This window comes from Cricetulus griseus, chromosome 7, assembly GCF_003668045.3.
Source record: "Cricetulus griseus strain 17A/GY chromosome 7, alternate assembly CriGri-PICRH-1.0, whole genome shotgun sequence".
Lineage (NCBI taxonomy): Eukaryota > Metazoa > Chordata > Mammalia > Rodentia > Cricetidae > Cricetulus > Cricetulus griseus.
Window position 1 is genome coordinate 75,366,522 of NC_048600.1, and position 23,557 is coordinate 75,390,078.

The 23,557-nt window shown below is 47.2% G+C and overlaps 1 protein-coding gene across 2 annotated transcripts in view; it reads right to left on the reverse strand.

Moving 5' to 3' along the window:
• LOC100774248 (multidrug and toxin extrusion protein 1) overlaps window positions 1-18,408 on the reverse strand; it is a 36,874-nt gene extending 18,466 nt beyond the window's left edge. Inside the window, exons 1-12 of one of the 2 annotated variants that reach the window (XM_027427254.2) lie at window positions 18,277-18,408; window positions 11,583-11,684; window positions 9,988-10,056; window positions 8,679-8,827; window positions 7,802-7,844; window positions 6,064-6,108; window positions 4,069-4,166; window positions 3,735-3,832; window positions 3,542-3,655; window positions 3,386-3,453; window positions 272-380; window positions 84-159 (exon numbers count right to left, since the gene is read on the reverse strand). In XM_027427254.2, the coding sequence (XP_027283055.1) occupies window positions 84-159; window positions 272-380; window positions 3,386-3,453; window positions 3,542-3,655; window positions 3,735-3,832; window positions 4,069-4,166; window positions 6,064-6,108; window positions 7,802-7,844; window positions 8,679-8,827; window positions 9,988-10,056; window positions 11,583-11,684; window positions 18,277-18,408 (1,103 nt within the window). Of the gene's footprint in view, window positions 1-83; window positions 160-271; window positions 381-3,385; window positions 3,454-3,541; window positions 3,656-3,734; window positions 3,833-4,068; window positions 4,167-6,063; window positions 6,109-7,797; window positions 7,845-8,678; window positions 8,828-9,987; window positions 10,057-11,582; window positions 11,685-18,276 lie in introns of both variants that reach the window. The other variant, XM_035448075.1, reaches the window with a different exon arrangement.
• Between the last annotated feature and the right edge of the window lie 5,149 nt (window positions 18,409-23,557).

A 23,557-nucleotide genomic window follows, 5' to 3' on the forward strand; every position in this document is an offset into this window, starting at 1 on the left:
CAGGGAGCTGCCTGTGGTGACATGCCCACCCAATCTGTTTCTTTATCACAGATCCCACTTGCCAAGAAAATCCCAGCACTTACCGGTCAGTAGTGAAAATGTAGCCCACAAGATCCTTACAGCCTAGCAGCAGGGCACAGAAGGTCACAGCAAAGAGCTCTGGGGGTAAAACAGCAGGAGAAACAGCACAGTGAACAGGGAGGTCACAGAAAGTGCAGAGGAAGGTTGCCCCATGCCCAGCCAGGAGCCTCAGGCTAAGGGGTATAAGCACCTGTGACTATCAAGGAAACTGTTGAGGACTTCTTGGCCTGTTCAATGTTTCCAGCTCCCAATGCATTTCCCACCCGGACATTGGCGGCCACACTGAAGCCTGCAGGGATCTAAAATGAAAGAAAATACAGTAAAACTGTACATTGAGACACCACACACAGACTCAGCCAGTGCTTCACACCTCACTGCAGGTCCCAGGGGTTCTGAAGGCTCTTTTCAGCATCTCTTTGACCTAGCTAGAAGCTCTAGGCTAATGAGGAACCTCTGTCTCCAAGGTAGGATTCTCAAAATAAATTGGGCTCTTCTGAAGGTTTTCCAATCTCTGCTTTGGGAGGGAGGACACCACACAATCACATTTGTCCTCTGGGATATAGGGACCAGTATGCAGGATGGGCTGACCAGAGTCCACTCTAGTGTTTGTTCTGAAAGACAGAGAGATTCCTTTTACAAAGCAGAATTGTTGCTAAAGATAATATCAGAAAAGGTATTGTAACTAGGGTAGAGGTTCTGAAGCCAAACTGCCTGGATTCAACTCCTGACACGTCTGCACTTATTACCCATGTGACAATTACTAACCTCTTATGTTTCATTCTATCTATACAAAGACTCTAGTAATGGAGACTTTACAGCATGCATGTGGCCAGTTGCTTAGACTAGTGTCTCACGTGTAGTGAATATTCAATAAAGGTTTTCCATTAATTTCTATATGTTTACCACTTGAGTCACTTGGGATAACTATGGTGAGAGTTCAAGAAAATCTAATACACAGAATAAGGAACATAGAAGAAGTAGGAGATTGTGTTTCCCTCCTTCAAGGTTGTCACTACAGTGACAATTTGACCACATACCCCAAGCTAATGCCCATGTGATGTGTCTCCTGGTGTGGTGTCCTGAGAAGGACACATCATTTCTTATAGAATTCCCTCCTCAAGGGAGAGTCCTAACTTAGGATGAAACAGTTATAACACTGAGGAAAAGTGTCATGGTTAAGGGAGACAAAGAAAGGCCAAGGCCCCGTTCCCAATTAAAGGACATTAATGATTAAAGGACATTAACAGGCTGTGTCTCCTGTATGCCAGAGGGGAAAGTTACAGAGAACATCATTAGAACAAGTAATGGCAGACAGCCAGGGAACCTGTAAATGCTGCCCTATGTGCAGTAGGCATAGCTATAGAGAAGGGGGTACATAGCCTTCTTTTAACTGGGAAGCTTCTATGCACCTGGAGAGAACAGAGGACAAGATATGCACAAAGCATACATAGAGACTTGTAAGCATTTATCTTTTTATCTTCTCTTTTTCCCAGTCAAGATTTCTATGTGTAACAGCCCTGGCTGCCCTGGAACTCACAGAGATCCGCCTGCCTCCGCTTCCCAAGTGCTGGGTTTAAAGGCATGTGCCACCACCTCCCAGCAATGTAAGCATTTATCTTCTGTTTGTTTTGTTTTTTCCAGTCAGGAAAAAAAAAATCCGGAAATCACATAAAGATATATGTCCTAGGAGGTATCCTGAGGTGCTTATTAAAATAGTATAAATTAAATATTGGGCAGTAGAAGACTGGCTTAGAGATAATGGACTCATAGACTTCAAGCATTGATAAATGTACTTAACTAAAATTAATAAAATAATGTGATGTAAGTAAAATATAAAAACATGAAGTACAGGTTAAAAATGTCTTTCACAGGCAGTAAAAATAAAAATATATGTCCTCAAGGGTTAGAGGTAGAGCATTGACCTGGCATGCTTGGATCCCCAGGGGGCGGGGAGGTGGGGGACATATAAACAATGGAGGGTAGAATGTCAGCTGAGTCTTTCTCCAAACTACAAATGTCCCTTTCTCTAAAGAAAAACTTTCTTTCTTTGCACGGTGCTGAAGAGGAGCCTCAAGCATGCTGGGCATACTCTACTATAATGCCATAGCCTAGCCCTTCCTTAGTTTTCTGTCTGAAGCGGTGCAAGCTATCAGAGAGCCAGCCCTTCAGAGTTTCAGGTTGACGCTTTCGGTAACAGAAAGTGACAGAAAAACCTCTAACCACGTATTTTCTATCATGCCAGAGTCTGCTTCACTTTTAAGGGTGAGCAACCTTCCACTGTGAGCGTGCATATACCTGGTCCACCCATCCCTCTGCTGATGGGCAGACACCCAGGCAGCGCCCCTTAACTACAGCCAGTAACGCCTCTGTGAACACGGTGTGCACATAGCTGTCCAAGTCCGTTTCCCGTTCCTCTGAGTCTCCCCAGGAGATAAACATACATGGCAAGCACAGCATGTCCAGAGGTGGAACCAGCATGTAGCTGGCACATACATGGCACAGTGTGTTCAGAGATGGAACCAGCATGTAGTTGACCTGTGTGACCAGACCTCCATTCCAAACCACTGCACCCCTAGGGCATTGCACTGGGACACTGTGGGAACAGAAGCAACCACTTTAGGTCTGAACTGAGCTGGACCAGAAACAGAATGAGAAGATCTTTGGGGGGGGTTGCCTACCCCACACCCTTCAGCTTAAAGGGAAACCTGACCATACCAGGAATAAAGGGCCTATCCAGGATCCAAGATGACTTTGTAGGTGAAGGGGACAGGGATTGAACCCAAGGCCTCATGAGTACTAGGCAAACACTCTACCACTGAGCTGTTCCCGCTGTTTTTATTTTTTATTTTGAGAAAATATCTTATTCCTTAGTGAAGTCCAGCCTTGAGCTTGTGACTCCCCAGCTTCACCCTCTAGGCAGCTAGAATTGCATGTCCATATTGCCAGTCCCTGCTCCAGGGTGACTGGAGGTTGAAGATAATTTAATTAATTAATTTATTTATTTATTATGTATACAACATTCTGTTTCCATGTTTATTTGCACACCAGAAGAGGGCACCAGATCTCATACGGATGATTGTGAGCCACCATGTGGTTGCTAGGAATTGAACTCAGGACGTCTGGAAGAGCAGTCAGTGCTCTTAACCTCTGAGCCATCTCTCCAGCCCCAGGATGACATTTTTATGTCCAGGAACCATCTCATACAGTATTAATACCACCAATGCCTTTTGTTCATTGTGGGACTCTCAGGATAGAAAACAGGACACCTTTACCATGGCCACACCACAGGGTCTTGGACACTTACCATGTACACAATGATAGCCAATTCATAGGTGATGGACTGGGCTCCCAGCTCCACCATGCCAAGGATACCTGGTGAAGACAGACAGCTGATGCCTTGCCCCAGCCCAGACCATTCCTATCAGCTGGTTCCCACCAGTCATCCCATCTGTATACACACCACTCAGGAAGCTGCCGATCTCATAGGCCCACCACTCAATGCACAGCATGAGCATGCTGGGGACAGCCAGTCGCAGGAAGGAGGCCCAGTCATACAGACACTCCCAGGACCACCCTGCAGGGACAGCAGATGGGTTTCCAATATGTCTAGCCTTCAGGCAAAAGCCACAGCCCAATCAAAAGGTAGTCTTTACCTTCCCAGGTGGCTTGATGTAGTTTTCTCCAGAGGATGTAGAGAAACAGGAGGATGGCCAAGGCAAACTGGGAGATGGTGTTGGCTATCGCTGAGCCCCTGGGAAGACCAGCAGCTGTGGTGGACACTATGCTCCACCCTCTCGGCCCTGTCTCAGTGATCTGAGGAACCATGCACCCCTTCCTATGCCCTCCTCCACCACAGGCCCTAAGGTTACTCCTGTTTAGGGCAGTATCCCCTTCATTCTGGCAGCACTTTCCAAAGGGGATAAGAAGGCCACACCCACACCAGCTAAACTGCCCTCTTTCCCCTGCCCAAGAGGAAGCCGAACTCACATCACCCCTAGATGTAGGTGATAGAGAAACAGATAGTTGGCCAGGGCATTGACAAGGTTGGCTGCGATGCCAGTCACAATCTGCGGCAGAACAATACCCTGGAATGAGGAGACACAGACATGACAGTTACATGCTGAAGCACCAGGGGCCTTGGGCATAGCAGGAAGTCAGCTGGGGATGCCTCTCTCCTGCCTACTCTCCCCTCCCCTCTGGGTCCTCCTCTTTGCTGTAAGTAAAGAGAGCTCTGACCTCCAATGGGTAGGAGGTGAGAAGGCAGCAGAGAGAGGAACAAAAGCAGAGGTCCTCCTTGCTGTGTGCAGAGTGTCAGGAATTAGCAGAGGGGAAGGTGGCGTTTGCAAGAGGTTGAAGATAAACTATACTTTCTCCACCAAAACTGAAATTCAGACGCTGGACCAAAGACCATGTGAAACTATATTTCTTTCTGAAATGGAGAGTGGACCCCTTCACAGCCAACCCTGAGAAGCAGGAGCAGGAGATTAAAAAAAAAAATGCCCTCCCTACTTCATGCCTCACATTAAGACAAGGGACTGGAGAGATGGCTCAGCAGTTAAAGCATGGGCTGCTCTTCCAGAAGACACAGGTTCAAATCCCCTCTCTCCTCTGCTATGGGTCTGTGTTCCCTGTCTTTCCTCTTCTCCCTTTCTAACTAGTGCCCTCTTTCAGGGGAGTAAACTAGTGCCCTCTTTCAGGGGAGTATGTTCCTCCAAACAAGCAGTATGCTTAAGCTAAAGCACTCCTGCCTCTCCCAGAGCCCACTGCCTGGTCTCCAGAGCCCACCCATCACCGTGGATCCTGCTCCTTTGGGACAATTCTTCCTTCTTATTAGACCATTGTCATCCCACCATTTTCATCTCTGCAACACAAATTAGTTTGTTTTCTACCAACCCAGTCCCCAGTAGAGACAGCACACTGCCCTAGCAGATCAGCCAGCCTGCTCCTCTTAAGCCACTGTGTGCTGTGCCTTCTGGACTGCAGCCGTCTGACCACACTCAGCTCTCCTGCCTAGTAACTGGTGCCTGGCACCTGCTGTCTGTGAACACTTCCCTCCCAGACCCCGAGCTACACTGGTCCACCATAATTCAGATCGTATCCCCCAGCTCCTCTCATCTACAATTCTCTACCTCCAGGTCCTTCCCTCAAGCCTCAGCTATTGGACACTTCATGTTCACACTCTCTGTCCTCCCTGCATCCGTGAGATAAAAGGTCACCACACTACTGGGAGACAGAAAGACAAGCAGGAGCCACTGTGACATGAAAAGGATTCTACCTGGTTCATACAAGAGTCTAGACAGAGAAGAGACAGCCTGGAGACCAATTAGAAATGCTGTTTCCATCACCTGTGCTCAACTAATTCAAGTATGCAACGCTAACGTTAATAAAGTATCCAGTGAGTGGGAAACTTCCCTGCCTCTTTCTACCCCTCATTCATGCATCCCTCTTACACATGCTAGAAGGCTTCCACAGTCCTAAATCACACACCATCCTCATAAACCCACCCCCAGTAAGTCAGGGCCATCATTTCCAGGGCCTTTGGCAATGGCCATTTATGAAGAGTCTTGACTATTCTTTTGTCAATACAATCTGAGCTTTTACACCCTCTGCCCCAGAAAGCAGGAGTTTTCAAACAAACTGAGAAGAGGTGTGGACGACCTAGACCCAGCCAAGCCACTGTGACCCTCAGCCCTTTACAGAGAGCAGACAGGCCTGTACCAGGAAAGAGCCAAAGAACACAGAGATGCTAATCTCAGCATTGCCAATGGCAATATTTCCAAGTGGGAACTGGATATACATTTTTAGAGCCAAGAATAATGCTTCATTCATTCCTTGATGTCACTTAAGAGATCTCTCCACATCAAAGCCCTGTGTGCACAAGCCTGAAAGCATCTTGCAGTGACCTCAGCAGGCCAGTTCCCTCCACTGGCTCCTTGATTCTATCAGCCCCACCCCCGAAGAAAAGGGGGAAGTCAGCATTACCTGGTTGAGCAAGTATTTAACTTGTAACGTATAAAGAAAGGCTGCCTACAAGAGAACAAGAGGTCAGGGTTAGTTCTGCATCCTGACCCATACATCAGAAATCTGGGTGTCAGAGCAGGCTTGTCCCCACAGCCACCCTGGCTGCTCGCCACTCCACACAGCCTCATTTAAACCTGGGGCAAACAGTGTCTGTGGTCCAGGGGCTTCACACACCTTCTATCTGAATGAACATAATCCGAACAGTGCTTGCCCTGGTGGGATGTGGATGTCTCCTACGGTTCGTGTGTTTAGGCATGTGGTCCTCGGGTAGTCAAGCTGTTTGGGGGAAGCTGTGGAACGTTTGGGAGGTATGGGGTCATGGGTTCTGACTGGCCCCACGACAGACCTGAACTCCTGCTTCCTGGGGAGCCATAGAGCTACAAGCAAGCATTCTTGGTCTCCTGGGGTCACTGAGGAGCCAATCACACCATCATGGTACTATAAGCTAAAAGTAAGTCCTTTTCTAAGTTGCTTTTGTTAGGTATTAGGTTAGGTTGTCCCAACAACAAAAGAGGTATGCCCTGACTCCCTGTCTGGCAAAAAGAGGCACTGTCTCCTAGGGTGTACACTGACATCCTAGTATAGCCCAGCTCTCATCTTATTTGGTGGGATAATAAAACCACACTTAAGTGGTTTTATGGGGTAGGATTGAGTGTATAGCTCAGGGATAGAGTACTCATTTAGCATGCAAGGCACTGGGCTCCATCCCCTGGAATATAAAGATAAAAGGTAAAATAAAACATTTTATGATGAACTAAGAAGTACATGCCAATTGTGAGGGCAAATGGCTACCATTAGGGCAGACTGAGTCCCTCAAATTCACACACAGAAGCCCTATCCCCACATGCAACTGGATTTAGAGGGTGATTAAACAAATCAAAGTGAGGACCCTGGGTAGGACTCTAATTCAATAGGATTGGTGTGTTTATAACATTTTTAATGATTTATTCCTTCTTATTCTATATGCATTGGTGCTTTTGCTTGCATGTATGTCTGTATGAAGGTGTCAGATCCCCTGGAATTGGAGTTACAAACAGTTGTGGGTGCTGGGGATTAAAGCCAGGTCCTCTGGAAGAACAGCCAGTGCTCTTAACTGCTGAGCCATCTCTCCAGCCCAAACTGGTATGTTTATAAGAAGAGACAACCATGTTATGTGGAAACAAAAAGGGCCACCTGCAAGCCAAGGATAGCTGTCACCAGGAAACCACTGAGGCCCACACCATGATCTTGGACTTCTAGCCTTCAGAACTGTGAGGAAATAAATATCTGCTGTTTAAGTCCCCCAGCTGTGGCCATCCCAGCAAACACCCAGCCCTCTTCGGTTTGACAGTTCATTGACTACCTACAACTTGTTATTAAACATTAACACACAACTGTCTAAAGGTCAAAGTAATACTCTTGGGGGATCTGAGATGGACAAGACTTTACCCCTTAAAAATACATTCTGGACTCTTCTGCTGGATGCCCCAAGGATTCAGCAGAGACAAGAAGTCAAGGCAGTGACTCCCACCCTAGAGTTTCTTGTGTTGTTTAAGAGACAAATGCTGGTGTGTCCTTAAGGGACATAATTAAAAGCACACTTCTGTGATGAGCCAATGTCACATGTGAGAATTACGTCAGACTGAACTAACTCATGACATCCCTTCCACTTTTCACCCAAGGGCCCAAGAATGGAGTCTTTGACCCCTTGGAAACTCACAGGAAGCGCTGGGATGAAGATCATGACATAAGTCTGGGTGAGCCTACACAACAGAAAATAGTGAAAATGATGACAGAGGCCACCGCTCCCTCAGAGAGGCAGGACATGGCTGCAGCATTCTTGGTTCTTCAGAAATAAATGGACTTCAGCAGTTGGAGCAAATGGAAAACTATACAAATCACACCACCTTGCATCCCGATTCACCTCCTGCTTCTTCCTGTCTAAAGATCTAGAGCAGGGATTCTAAGCCTTACCCTGCAGCTGGACAGCCCCTGGCTATGGGAGCTGCCCAGGGCACCAAAAGCTATCTCTCAGCCTTCCTGGTTCCCAAGACCCTCTGCCCAATGAGATATACAGGCATGTCTTCAGCTGTTGTCGAATACCTGTGGGCTCATAACTACTGGCATGTGGCAAGCGCTTTTTCAAAGGTTTCAATCAGTTAAGCCAGTGGGTCTCAAACATGGCAGCTCACGCAAAGAAGATTTGGAAGTTGCTGATGTCCAGGCCTCACCTGTGCCAGTTAAGGACCTGGGTGTATGAAGCCTAGAGGCCTAGAGAACTATCTATAGTACCGAAGTGATTTTAATACCAACTGTGGTCAGAAGTCACCAAGTATTAACAAGCTACAGACTGCCAACCCAATGGGAAGATGTTCGTGAAAGCAATTCCACTCCAAACTCTCAATCCTAGAAACCAGTATTGAGAGGGAATCCAGGTCTCACAAGCCAGATATGGAAATTATCAATGCCTGGAAAGGACCAGCCAAGCGTCTTGAGTTCATCTTGGTGTGATTCCCTGGCCTCTGTCACCCAGAGGCTGAGTATAAATGATCTTTCTACAAAGATGGTGCCCTGCCCTGGCCCCAACCTTGCCTTACCTGGATACATCTGGGTCCTGCTTGAAGAGCAGTAGAATGTGCTCAGTGTTGATGAAGAGCGCCCAGCAGGGGAAACAGCAGAGGAGCAGGATGAGTATCCCCCTCTGCAGGATAACCCCCACGTGCTTCAAGTTCTGGCTCCCGAATGTCTGGGGAGCACAGGCAAACAAACACATTAAACAGAAGCAGCACATCCCACCTGTCCCTCAGAAGCCTTCAGTCATGCCTCATAAGAAAGCAGGTGGCTTGGCCATTCTCTCTAGGGAAAGATGGTGTGACTGATTGAGAGCTGGGCTGGCTGCACTGCCCAGCATCACAAAAATATACTACACAGGACCCCAGTAGCAATGACATGTTAAAGGTCCCATTCAGTTCTAGTATGCCATCAGGTTTGCATCACCTGGAAGCTTGTTAGAAATGCCTGACTCCAGACCTACTAAAGCAGGAACTGGGCCAAAGACCAGAAGTGTGGGGCACCAGCTCCTACCAACTTACAGAACCAGAACATGCCGGTGTCTCTCAGCTTTCTGTCCCATAAAATCTATGTGGGAACTTCAGACCAGTTATAGAGGGGAACACACACCAGTGAAACTGCCAAGTACCAATGGCCCTCTGCTTAAGACGGACTGGCTTAACTTCTCAACTCCAAGTTGGTGCAAAAGAAATTCACACATGGTAGAAACCAGCCTTGAGGTTTTACTTGGATCCTTCCCCAGGCTAGTGATATGGGGCGTGATCCTCTTATTCAATGCTGGGCAGCACAGGAGCCACACACAGCTCTCATTCAGTTATGAATCATGGGGGACCAAGCTGTGTTCCATGCTGCTGAGCTGGGATATCTACTCGGTGAGGGGGATTAGATGCATTTTCATCTTAGGGTATTTTCCATTTAGGAATACCACTCTCCTGGGGGATGCTGAACATTCACCCACAGTCCTGGGTGGGGCCCAGCAACCTGCACTCTGGCAAGCCCTCCAGATAGTCCTGATACAGATTCAGTTAAGGATGCCCAGGACCACACCAAACTCCAACATGAAAGTTATAGGAGGGGCTTTTACACGGGCTCCCTGTTTGATCAAAGACAAACATGAAGAACAACACTTTTTGCTAGAGCCGAAAGAACCCTAGCCACACTTCAAAGATGGTAGCAGGGAAAACCAGAGTCTGTGGCTGGCAAAGGGTGACAGGGGCTTGCTGCTCTGAGTTCCTCATCTGTGTGTACACATGACTCTTCCTCTTGTAGTGAGTTCCTCCATCTACATCAAAGAAAAGATGTGTGGAGTCACTGAGAATGGGTACTTCCTTTTACCTGGGAGATGAGGGTGTCACACGCGGAAGACAAGCCATGCCCCACTGAAATGCCAGTGACATTGATAACCTGGAAGAGAACAGAGAATGAGTTAAAGGAGGCCCGTTTTCTGTTCCTGTAGATCAGAACCATGGTGTGGCCCGACCTCTTCCTGGAGCACCTGCTCAGATCACTTGGGTCAGCTAGAAGGACATGCAAAAGCTCAGACAGGGACTCCAAACCCCATGCCAGAGATCATAGCACAGCCTTTTTGAAGACTTATCTGTCTTGGTCTCCAACTTCAGAGCAGCTCCTAAAGGAATATGGTAGCAGCAGTTTGGGGCAAGCCTACTCACCTGAAACTAGGACCAGCTGGGCATCTCTAATCCAAAACACCACAATCCAGAATATTCAGAAATCTGAAACTTTAGCACCAGTATGACAAAGCACAGCATCTCAGATCTGGGAGCAGTTTGGATTTTGGAGTTTCAGACTAGATATGTTCAACTGGTTAAAGTGAGCCAATAGTCTGAGATGCACACAGGAATTTGAAACACTTCCATCCACATTTCAGAAGAGGGTTGTTTCTCCAGTGTGGCCTGGGTCAAGCCCCTGACTCACAGGAAGGACACAGAGGCAAATGCATAGTCAAAGCCAGTGCCTTCTGGAGACTTCTTTGCAGACACACTTGCCTTCACTAGAATCAGGAACTAGCATCGAAGGGGCCTCGGGCTGTTGCCTCACTGAATCTGTAGCCAAAGTTCAAGGGGACAATAGCTGAACTCAGCCTACTGAAAGGGTTGACTTATCACAAGACCTCAGCCAATAGAAACCTGCCTGAGGCTTACCTGCATATACTTCCATATTGCCTCAGATTTTCAAGTAAGGAATTGTGGTATTGCTCAATGGTAGAGGGTTTGCCTAGAGACAAGGCAAGTGGAGATAGGGTAGGACAAGGAGAAGGATATGGAGAATAGGAGTATACCCTGCAAAAGAGCCAGAGTCCATGTTTAAAGAAACACATGACTAACTAAACCGAATAAGTTGATGGGACTCTTGACCTCACAGGGCCAGTTACCAATCCCTACAATATCACCTTGTTGTTAGGCATTGCATACTGAAAAGAGAATTTGGGGCTCCTCCCAATTTCAGATTTGGAGGCTGGTTTGGATCTAGACCCTACCCTCCCATTCCATTTCTGGATTAGAACTTTCATTTGTTTTGGAAATGTTGGTGCATAGGTAAGATGGCACCTCCTGAGTTCGGCAAACTTCAAGGCACCTATCCAATTCCCTTTTCCCACATTCAAACTCTGAGCTCTAGGGACCACATACCAGATGATATGGTAACTGGAATAATGCCTTCCAAAGATGGCTTCATCTAACTCACTAGGCCTGGAATTCTGCAAGATTACCCTAAAAAGGATAATTCCTAAGGCTGCAGCCCTGCTGGCACCCTGACTCTAGTCCCATGAAACCTGTTTCAGACTCCTGACCTCCAGCACTGCAAGGAAACACACAGCATGATCAAGCCTCTGGGCTATGGTCATTTGTCACAGCAGCAGGAGGCACACAGCAGACAGCTCTGTGAGCCTTTATGGAAAGTCTTATACGTACCGCGATTGCCAGTGTAACTGCGTCCAGCTCCAGCTTGCCCAGGTGGCCACAGAACACTGAACTTATGAAGCTGATCAGGAACATCATCAGCTGGGCCAAGAACTGGAAAGAGAGCGCAGGAGTCAGGACGAGCATCCACCACCACAGTGTAAGGGAAAGCATGGAGCTGCCCATCCAATTCCCCAGGGAAAGAAACATGGATACTGCTGAGCCATGTGAACAAACACATGATTTCAATATAGCATGCAAAGTGTGTGCTGGCTAGTTTTAGGTCGATTTGATGCAAGATAGACTCATCTGGGAAGATCAAATGACTCTATTGAGAAAATGCCCCCACCAGATTGGCCTGTGGGGCATTTTCTTGATTGAGGAGTGACATGGGAGGGACCAGCTCACTATGGGCAGTACCACCCCTGGGCTGGTGGTCCTGGATGCTAGAAGAAAGCAGGTTGAGCGATCCATGAGAGCAAGCCAGTAAGCAACATTCCTCAATGGTTTCTGCTTTAGTCTCTGCCTCTGGGTTCCTGCTTGGGCTCCTGCCCTGACATCCATTGACAATGGACTGTGATGCGGAAGTATAAGTGGAAATAAACCTTTTCCTCCATTAGTGTTTTCTATGGCCATGGTGTTTATCACAACAGCGGGAAAGGAGCTAATACAGAAGTTGGTACCAAGGAGTGATCTGTGGCTGTAAAGAACCTGACCTTGTTTCCCAGAGGAATGTGGAAGACTTGGGGACTCCATACTAACCATGATGGACTCCAGTCCTCTGGAACCATAAGCCACAATAAACCCTTTCTTCTATGAACTGCCTTGGTCTTGGTAAAGTAATTAACACAAGGGCTAAGGCACAAGTGAAATCACCCAACTGGACAGCAGAGGAATCTGGGACTTGACATGAGAAGCTCCTGCTTTATTGAGTACCTCTAATTCTCTCAGGTAGCTCAGCTATGAGGAAAAATGAATCCTCAACCACTAAGCTTTGCAGCCTCACATTCCAGTGACTACTGTGAATTCCCCCACAACGCTGTTTCTCTGACACAAAAGCCCAGGAATTTGAGCTAAGTTCAGGTGATTCACGTGAGATACACTTCCAAAGCCCAGGCCAGTTACCCAGTCGCCTCACAATCCTGCTGCAGCTTTGCTGGGAGCACGCCAATAATTTTGCTCACTACCCAGGTTGGTACTGAACATAGCCAGTACCTGCAAGAGCAGCACTCTGGAGCAGCAGTTTGTTGATTTCCCAGCTCTTGGTTGCAAAGTTTTGAGTGAGCACTTGGCCTCAGATGTAAATTACTTGCAGATATTCAAAATGTTTCCTGGCCCATCTCAACATATTGATTCAGGAGGTTTATGGGGCCGAGGAATCTGCATTTCTATATTTTCTTTACCTCTGTGCCATGCAAAGATACATATGGCCAACAATCATACTTTGAGGATACCCAAGACCTTTTGGAGCTATGCTGCTGGAAGGTGTGTTGCTTCTAGACAAGGACTGGTTCTCTCCATATAGCTGTTGGGTGAACTGAAGTGGGCATAGCTCAGACAGAACCAAACATATCCCAGAAATTACCAGAGTAGGAGCAGGGCGAAGCTCCATAAGGGAGTGTGTCCATCTTTCCTTCCTTCTTGTCCAAGGATAATGCTCTGTTTTTCAGCAGGCCACAATACAGAACCTGGTGGCAAGGCCCTTCTTGCCTTGCAACTTAAGATAGGAGAAGGGAGGGTGGGGTGTGCCTGGGGCCTGGTGCTCGGAGGGAGAACAAGTAACAGCCTGCTCAGTAGACTGTGCAGGAACTGTAGAAGGGCCTCCTTCATCCCCTCCCACAGTGGCCTGCAAGTCCACTCTTAGCCACAATAGGCCAGCACAACCATCATCTGGGACATTTGTCCTTGTACACACTAGGAAGCTCAGCCAGAGTCACCAGGATCAACTCAGACCACAGCAGTGTCTTTGAAGTACACAGTGGTCCCCAGTCTGTGTTCTCTCTGCCACTCAACCTTGGAAGCCATAACACAGACAGAAAAGATATGGACAGTGTAATAACACAGCTGAGCACTTCTCCATAGAGAACTAAAATGCACCAACCTCCCCACAGGGGACCTTAAGTAACTAAAAGCAAGGTGGCAGCTTGGCCTTCATTTCAGTCTGTGTCCTTTGCTTGGAACTGGATTCCTGCCTGCTCCACACGTAGGCATGTTAATTACTTACAGAGCTCTGGCTAAGAATCAGTCATACCTAACCCATCTTATCCCCTTGAAGAATGAAGGCAGAAAGATAAAGACAACTAAGGCATCCATAATACCCTGCTCCAGCCCCCAAGACATCTGGAAATCTCCAGTCATGTTTTAATCCTTCAGTCATCTTGGATCCCAAGAACAACAGAGCCCCACAGACAAATCACTCATGAGGGGGTTATCTCTCACGTGACAGTAATTACTTCCTAAAGGACACTGGAGTGCTCCTCCCTAAATGCAGAATCAATTATCTTATGGAACCAGCAGGTTGTCTTCTTGAATGATGATGTCTCCAGAGCCACCTGGCAAAACCAGGACTGAAATAACAACCAGTCATACCAGTGTATGATAACAGCCATGTCTCTGTGACCTAGTGCAGTACTTTCTCTGAATCAGTGTGGGATGACAGATATCTCCATGACCCTAATGCAGTACTTTCTCTGGACCAGTGTGAGATGACAGATGTCTCCATGACCCTAATGCTTCCTCTGTTGAAATGGAATGCTCATGTCAGTGCCCAGAAGCTGGGCTGAGATGCAGAAGTTGGAGAAGATTCCAAGAGGTGTTAAGTTGAACTCAAAGCTGCATGAAGAACTTCCAGGCAGAGAAGGGCAGTGGATCTGAAGCAAGAAGGCTGAGGTTAGGCCTCTGAAGGAAGTGGGCTGGGTAGAAAAGTGGGAATAAGGTAAGGCATGACGGCTAAGCAGGTGTCAGACCGCAGAACTAAGTTCAGGGGGTAAGCACAGTGCTTAATGTTTTGTTCCATACACTATGTAAAGACTGCAGAGCCATCTTGGGAAGAGCTCTGGAGAAGATTCAGTGAATGAGAAAGTAAAAATCCTGCCAGCCTGTGAGATGACTCAGCCAAAACCACCGGAGTTCAATGCCTGAGACATTGCAAGGAGAGAACCAATTCCTGCAAGTTGTTCTCTGGCCTCCATCAGTGTGCTATGGCATCCCTGCACCACCGCCAAACATACCCATGCAATAAATAAATAAATAAATAAATAAATAAATAAATAAATAAATGTGATGAGAAAGAAAGAGGGTGGATGCTCAGACACCCTACCTTTTGACAGTGGAGCCTGGGAAGATAGGGCAGTAGACAATAAGCACAGCCCTCGGGAAATAGGGGATGCCCAGCAGCTGGACACAGAGGTGGAGGAACCAAGAAGAGCTCCATAAATAACCACAAGAGACTACATTGATTGGGACAGAAATCTTTTTTGTTTGTTTGTTTGTTTGTTTGCTCTCTAATCCCTTAAATACAGCTGAGACACAAGAAATAAACACTTTTTTTATGTTAGAAGATTTGTGCCGGGCATTGGTGGTGCACGCCTTTAATCCCAGCACTCAGGAGGCAGAGGTTGGTGGATCTCTGTGAGTTCGAGGCCAGCCTGGTCTCCAGAGCGAGTGCCAGGATAGGCTCCAAAGCTACACAGAGAAACCCTGTCTCGAAAAAAAAAAAAAAACAAACAACAACAACAACAACAAAAAGATTTGTTGTCAGCATCTTACACCAAGTTCCCCACCATTTCTTCAGCAGTAACAGTCCAGTTCATTGATACTCTGGTCCATAGGTTGATTCAAGTTCACAAAAGCAGGTGGACAATCATACAAACACCAAACTTGCTGGAGATAAACACCTGAACTTTGCCTAAGTATGTACACTATGCTATTAAGGGTATTTACACAACCTTTCCAGGCAGCTCTATTTAAAATGCTTTCACTTAGGAAAAACAGTGGCACCCAACAATACACCTATGTCCAAGGCAGCAAGCAACATGCCATAACATGCATATTCCCTACTGCTCCTGGCAACATTCAAGCTGTTTTTATACTACTTGAGTGTTAGTCTTGCCTTCCGGCGTCACTGACCACCAAGGCTTCCTGGTTCCATCTGTTTAACTCAAGGTGAGAAAACATCTCTACCCTCCCTACTGCCAGAGAAGCCAGGCCACCCAGTGCACACTGCAGAACACCTCTCCAGGCAGTGCCCTACCACTTATTTTCCCATCTCCACTCTCCCGTTGGTGCTCTCTTCCATATCAGGGATGATGGGGGACTTTCTAGGCAGTGTAGCCGATCTCTGACTATTCATCATTATGATGCTTGGGGCTGGAGATCCTACCAGTAAAACTCAGCCAGCATATTTGTAGCATCACACCCCCAAACACACATACCTACCAAGGGTTCAGGATCAAAGGCCTGGAAAGGGCCTACAGAAGGTCTCAAAGTGTGCCTCAAGGTGTGGCATCCCACCAGAACATACTAGAGCAATACGTGAGGAGAGTAGTCCAAAGCTGCTATCTACACACCAACCAGAGGCAGAAACTAGTTAAAGCCTCATCCCAGAGGCTTCCAACTACACTACTATCAAAACATGGAAAAGGCAAGGAAAGCCAAAACAAGTCTAGGGTATGGAGGCAGACGAGCTGTTCCATGAGAATGCTGCTCGGTGAACAGATACCAGCACAGACCACAAGGTCTTCACACTCGATTCAGAAACAGCCCGTGTCACCAGGTAATTTGTCGCTATCTGAGAAGAGGTCCCACCTGCTTCAGCCAAGAATCCAGTCAAGGTGACACTCCACTGTTGTTAAAAGCAAAAAGGAATCAATGCTTTTACAAGTAGACCACCACAACTGCCTTAAAGACTAGTTTCTGATAATTTACACAACAGTAACAGAATCACTTCACATCAGTAACAACTGACGGAGAAGTTGTTCCACTTGGAGGTTTAATTGAGAAATACCAAGTCAGGCAAACATGCAAATTCAAAATATAAACAAGCCAGCTGTGGTGAGACAGAAATCTTGATGACGCTCTTGCAAAGCAGTCATCAGGTCACCTGGCTGCTCCATAAGCTGAGATTTCCCTTCTTTCCTTCTGTTAGTCTTAGTGTCCTTTTTCTTCCCTTCCCTTCCTTCCTTCCTTTCTTTCTTTCTTTCTTCCTTCCTTCCTTCCTTCCTTCCTTCCTTTCTTTTCCCCCACTGCAATGAATACACATTGTATTGGTAAGAAACCAATGGCATACATGTCTTCATTCATGGTCCCATGCCGGAAAAGGAGCCAGTTCCCCCTCTATCAGTCTAATGCTGGGGATCCGGTAACTAGAAGATGCTCCGGATGCTGCTGCTATTTTTCCTTTTTGGATTTCTGAAGCAGGAGCTCATTCTGTAGCCCTGGATGGCCTTGAACTTGGGGTGATTGACCCTTCTGGCCCAGTCTCCCCAAGAGTACTGAGATTCCAGGCCATGGCTACCACACTTGGCTCTTAGAAAGTCTTCCTGACAGCAGCTCTGTGAAACTAAGTTGAGGCAAAGCTAGCCTCTCTTCACTTTCTGGAGAGAAGAGAGCAGGACTGCTCTGTGTTCACCGGCTATTACCTAACACACCTGGGACGATCCAAGCAGGGACCTGAACTCCAGGTCTGAAGACTGAACACCAGCAGCTCTTGTCCACAGAGGGCTGTGAGTTCCTCTGCCCCGGTGGACCTGCAGCTGATGGGTTTGCCCTGGGTTTGGTTCTTGTTGCTCCACACCCTACTGTGTGTGCCACCATATCCAAGAGTAGGCCCACCAATCCAAGAGGTCACACATGCCTGCATCCAGGAGCTCCAAGCTTAGTGCCTGAATGTTTGCCCTTACGCCAATAGTATATTCACTCGGACACACACTGGCATGTTCTTTTGGCCAAAAAAGTGGCTTTTTCCGCCCTTGAGGACTGAACCCCCCCTCCCAAAGTGGCAGAGAACAGGAATAAGTGCATATGTGATGTGGCTCTGTGGTCTTTAAAACTACATTGCTTCTATGAGACAGCAGTAAAGAAGGCCCAGCTTAATAAGTAAAACCAACTGATTAGAGCACTCCACCCCAAAGAGGACTACATTAAAAACTCGGGAGGCAGAGGCTGTCGGATCTCTGTGAGTTTGAGACCAGCCTGGTCTACAAGAGCTAGTTCCAGGACAGCCTCCAAAGCCACAGAGAAACCCTGTCTCGAAAAACCAAAAAAACAAACAAACAAACAAAACAAAAACAAAAAATAACTCAGGTTTTGAGCGCAGTGTTTGGTGAGAAAGGAGCTGGCACAGGGTGCCTCCGTGTCAGACATTGGCTCTAGACTACAAATAGTTTCGAAAACCTAACTCCAAGGTGGCAGTTCACCTTCCTGCTCCATGCCTCTGCCCCGGGTTGATTGTACAGATACCCGACCCCGCAGGCTTCACCACTTGTTTGCAAAGAAACGTTCTTGTTTGCTCATTCCTACTTTCAGGAACCTCTAGCTTCAGGGCGCACGCTGAGGCGCTGAGGCGCACCAGGCTCTCCACACTGGCGCAACAGTAGCTTGCCGCCGGTTCTCCCAGTTCCCAACCCGCTAAGTCAGACGCGGCAACTTTGGTAACTGGGCCCCCAATCCTAGGGGACCGGCTCTCAGCCGAGGCCACCTGACTCACCGCAGGACCCGCCAGGACCAGGAGCGCCCACAGCTCCTGTTGAAAGCCGGACAGCAGCAGGCGCAGTCCACGGCGCTCGGACGCAGCGTCCGCGCCTCCCGGTCCGGGAGCAGACTCCTCCGGGAGCTCCATGTGGTCTTCGCGCTGCCGGGGCTCAGACTCGGTACGGGGACCCACAGGCCTGGCCGATTGCAGTCCCCGCCCTCCGCCGCCTCTCCAAGCCCGCCCAGCGCTGGCTGAGTGAGTCGCAGTCTCTGTAACCTTGGACGCACCCCTTGCCCCTCCAACCCCGAGGTCCGTGTGTCTCCAAAGGCCGGCGCACAAACTTCAGGACAGAGAAGTTTACAGAAGTGCTGGAAGCGAATGGAAAGCGCACGAGGCAACAAGCGACCTTCCAGTCTCCGTCGCTGCCCAGGGGGAGGTTCAGAAGTTTGCGCCTTGGAAAGTCCTGGGACGTGATTCCACTATGGCCAGCCAAGGGTCCAATCATGCTTCCACTGTGGCCAGCCCAGGTTCGGATCTGGCAGTCGTGAGTGTCCGAGGTCTCTGATGTGCAGCTTGTGGTCAGCTTAACACACACTTTGATATGGGTTTGGACTTTACAATTTTTTTTCCTCCCGACAATTGTTTCGTTAAAGAATATAGCATCTACCAGGAGAGGAATGCAAGCCACAGAAGTGTTTGCTGGTCTTGGATGGTCATCAGCCAAAAGAGATAGGAGGCGCTGTGGCAGGAATATGCAGGTTCAAGGGGCACCTGCAACCATGGGAAAATACAGGCTTGCCACCCAGAGCCTGGCTCTCCGCATCTGTAAACTCAAGATGCATCTCCCTCACATCCACTCCCCAGTCCAGCATGCAAGCATTGGCTCTCAGGTGTTAGGTCTAAGTTAAAGGATTCCTGTGAGGGGCTAAAGTCCCTTCTGTGGCAAGTGATCCTGAATAACAAATGTTTTAGCTCACTGTTAGTTCTCATGCTGCTGTGACAAAATATCCCAAAAGCAACCTAAGGAAGGAACCATATAATTGGGCACATGGCCTCAGAGGGCTCCATCCATGTCCAAGCATTGTATCGGAAGAATGTACAGGAACCACGTTTCTTACCTTGCCACCACCAGGAAGCAAAGGGACAAAATACACTTCAAGGACATGCCTGTGTGACTCACTTTCTTCAACTAGCCTAGTTTCCAAAGCCTTCCAAGATGAGGGCCACCAGGTGGAGACCAAGGCTTCAACATAAAAGCCAGCAAGAGACACTGCGTTACCAAACCATACCATTCAGGTACAAAGGAAGTTTGGAGTCAAGATTTGGGGTTTGGTTTCTAGTATAAGGGATACAACTCACCCTCTGCCTCACACATGTTGAGCGAAAGCCCTACCACTGAGCTACAGCTATGGATAATGCAAGGGTTTAAAACAAGATCACTGTGGCTGGGCCGGGCGTTGGTGGCTCTTGCCTTTAATCCCAGCACTTGGGAGGCAGAGACAGGTGGATCTCTGTGAGTTGAAGACCAGCCTGGTTTACAGAGCGAGTTCCAGGACAACCTCCAAACCAAACAGCAACAACAAAACAAGAACTGTGTCCGAGAGTAGAATACTTGGCTAGTATGTGTGAGGTCCTGGGTTCCAGGACCATTAAAAGAACAAACAAACCATCTTAGACAGTGTTCTGTTGTTGTGAAGAGACACCATGACCACAGCAACTCTTATAAAGGAAAGCAATGAATTGGGGCTGGCCTAATCCTCATGGTGGGACATGGTGGCACACAGGCAGACACTAGTGCTAGAGAAGTAGCTGAGAGTTCTACATCCAAATCCACGGACAGCAGGAAGAGAGAGAGAGAGAGAGAGAGAGAGAGAGACAGACAGACAGACAGACAGACAGACAGACAGACAGACAGACAGACATTGAGCCTGGCTTGGGCTTTTGAAACCTCAAAGTTCACCCCCAAGTGACATACTTCCTCCAATAAGGCCCCACCTCCTAATCCTTCTCAAACAGTGCCATTCCCAGATAACTAAGCATTCAAGAATATGGGGGGGAGGCATTCTTATTCAAACCACCACATAAACAAACAAACAAGACCATTAGTATTTCTTCCCTGCCCTTTCACACCATCTGTGATTCTCCCCTTGGTCCCCATGCAGGTAAAGGCAGTCTCCAGTATCATCCTCCCCACCCTGTAGGTCAGCTACTAAGACCCTTCTCCCTTCTCTCCTGACTCCATTAACACAGAATGAGAGAGAGGAGGGAATTGGCCCTCCTTAAATTTCTTGCCTTCTTTTAGAACAATTACCAGGTCCAGGACATTGGGTATACTTCCATTACACCCCAAGCTCTGTACCTAATTGTTGGACGGTGTCCCTAACTGGGGTTCCCCCACCAGGACTGCATGTGTGGAGCAAAGAAGCAGCTTCTCAGAGGCAATGGGAGCCTCCAGGCCAGAAGCCCAGACTGGGCACTAAGATGTTCCCTCCCGTTCCTTACAGTTTATTCCCAGCCTAGCCCCATATTTGTCAATGTCCTGCTGCAAGTCCCTGACAGTGAACTTTTGCAGCTGTTTCCTGGTCTTCAGAGCTGTCCTGTTTGCTGAGCATTAGTATGTGCCAAGAGTATTCTTGGGCACAGATCCAGGTGTTTGTAGGACTTTCTGAGTTTGGTTAACGATAAAGAGAATATGGACCATGAATTTCCAGGCAGCACTGCTCCTGGAGCACTTGGATGCCTCCCTGACCGTTATTTTGGTGATAGGCAACTGGGTGAGTGCCACCGTCAGACTGTCTAGCTGTTTTAGCAGCTCCTTCTCATAATAGCAAAGGTCAGAATTTTAAACATGACCACTCCATCTGGCTCTGAGGGAAACAGCCACTGCTGTTCTTCAGGAAACCCTCACGGATGTAATACTACATTAAGAATAAATGTGATATGTAAATATTAGAAAGGAAGAAGTTAAACCATTGCCTGCATTTATAATTCAAGACTATCCAAAGAAATCAAATGGGGGAAAGCTAATGGATTTAATAAAGGGATCTGACATGATAGCTCCATGGACAGTGCTTGCATATGGGAGTCCATTAGTTCCATTCCCACTATCAGGAAATAAATAGAATTAATAAGAAGATGGTTTAATAAAGTTCTATGTGCAAGTCTTTTATGCTGGTAATAACATTTACATGAAAATATTTTTAAAAAAACTATCTGACACAATAGCCTTGCTTCTTAAACATGGCCTGGGCCTCGTTCTACAGCATTGCAGAGGGGGGATGACAACTTCACAGCAGAGCAATCTGACAAACATGACCTCAGTCAAAGAAGATTGAGGGTGTTATCAGGAGGGGTTGGGCAGCACATTCCCATCTTGGTTACCTGGGGCTTCTAAAACAACACACCACAGACTCGAAGGCTTCAAAGAATAGAATTCTATTCTTTCACACTTCAGGCCAAAAGCCTGAAGCCAGGGAGATGGCAGAGTCAGTTCCTTATTAGGGACTCACGGACAACTCTGGTGGCTTCTGGTGACAGCCTTGCAGTCCCTTGTGCTGTGATTGAACATGAAATACACCTCATAAGCTTGTGTTATGGATTTTTTAATAATCTTATGTTTTAGGAATTATTTTATTTCAGTACCGGGCAGTGGTGCCACAACCCTTTCTTGGGGCAGTAAAAGGACATTAGTAAGAACTAAGGAAACATGAATTCACAGTGGTCTTGTTAGTCATGTGTCCATATCAATCCAGCTCCTGGAGGTGACACACCATGCTGCTGGCATGAACAGTTAGGAAGAAAAAAAAAAAAACTTAGAAAAGTCAAGGTCTTTCGACATAAAACTAGCACAGAATTTAGATTTCTTAGTGTATTTTGAAGTTTTAACTTGCAGAGGAGCGGAGAGCGGTGTCTGTCACCTGTGTGGCATGCTCTGGATGCTTCATTCTTGCCAGTTTTTCATCTCATTTGGGATTAAAGGAACCAAAGATAACTGGACATGGGAATATGAGCCTGTAATCCTAGCACTAAGAAGCCTGTGGCAGGAGGCTCAGCAGCCTAGGAGCTCAGGGCCAGCATAGGCAGCTAAGTCCCCACCTCTCAAAGAATAAGCTGGGCAAAGCAGTTCATGCCTGTAATACAATACTTGGGAAGCTGAGGCAGGAAGATTGCCATGAATTCCAGGCGAGCTTGGGCTAAAAAGTGATACTGTCACAAAAAGCCAAAAATAATTCTATTGAGCCCATGTAACCATCCAGGGTGATTGCTACATTTCAGAATTTTAACTTAATCATATCTGCCTGTGCCTGTCTTCATGAAAGGTAACACAGCCACAGGTTCTTGGGATTAGGATATCTTTGGTAGGCCTTATTCTGCATTTCAAACTTATCATGTTCCCATTCTGTCTTCAGCTTCCTGGTCATTTTTTAAAAATTAACTCCATTGATTTTCTCAATGGGTTATATGGAATACACTTTCTGAATCTTTGCATACTGCCATGTTCACCATACTTCAATGTCCCCATAGTTTTGTGTGTCTGATGACAATTCTTAAATGCTCTTCTAGTTCTCCTTACATTCCAGGAAATATGGTAGCTGCAACAGTTAATTCCTCAATATCCTTTTCACACCAAATCATTTGTTTTAGTCACAATAATCTCATTTTCTTCATCAAGGCCTGGGTGGGAATTTATAGGCATAGCCCAATTTTAACCACAAATATTTAACCAGTAAAAAATATTTCTGGAACAGGTTTCCTTGTTTCTAAGAAAGAATCTTGGACAGGAAGGGCTCTTACTCCACCCTTGGCCTTATGCCGTGCCTAGCCATATGCCATGATACCTACCGACTCTGAGCCCCAGGATGAGTCTGATGTCAGAAGGAAGCAAAGTCAGGAGAATCACACACATGAAATGGAGAGAAGCAGTCCACTCAGACGGACAACTCTGGCAGAGGGGAAGGTTTTCCTTGATGCACACAAAAAGAGATCCAGCTTTTCAGACTCAGATGCCCACCTTGATCCACAGGTACTAAAGCACAGCATCCAAGTTCATGGAGAGTACACTTTTCTTACAAAGTGACATGAGCTGATGCTCAATAGAAAGGAAGACACCAAACTGAGGTGCCCCTGACATGTCAGAATCCCGAGGGACACAAGCTAAGCCCTTTGTACCTGGTGCCCCCTGCCCACCAGGGATCCTGGAATGGTCCACTGCACACCCATGAACAGGGAAATACAGCAATCTATACAACCCAAACCTGTTGGGAGGAGAGATATTTTATTTATTTATTTATTTATT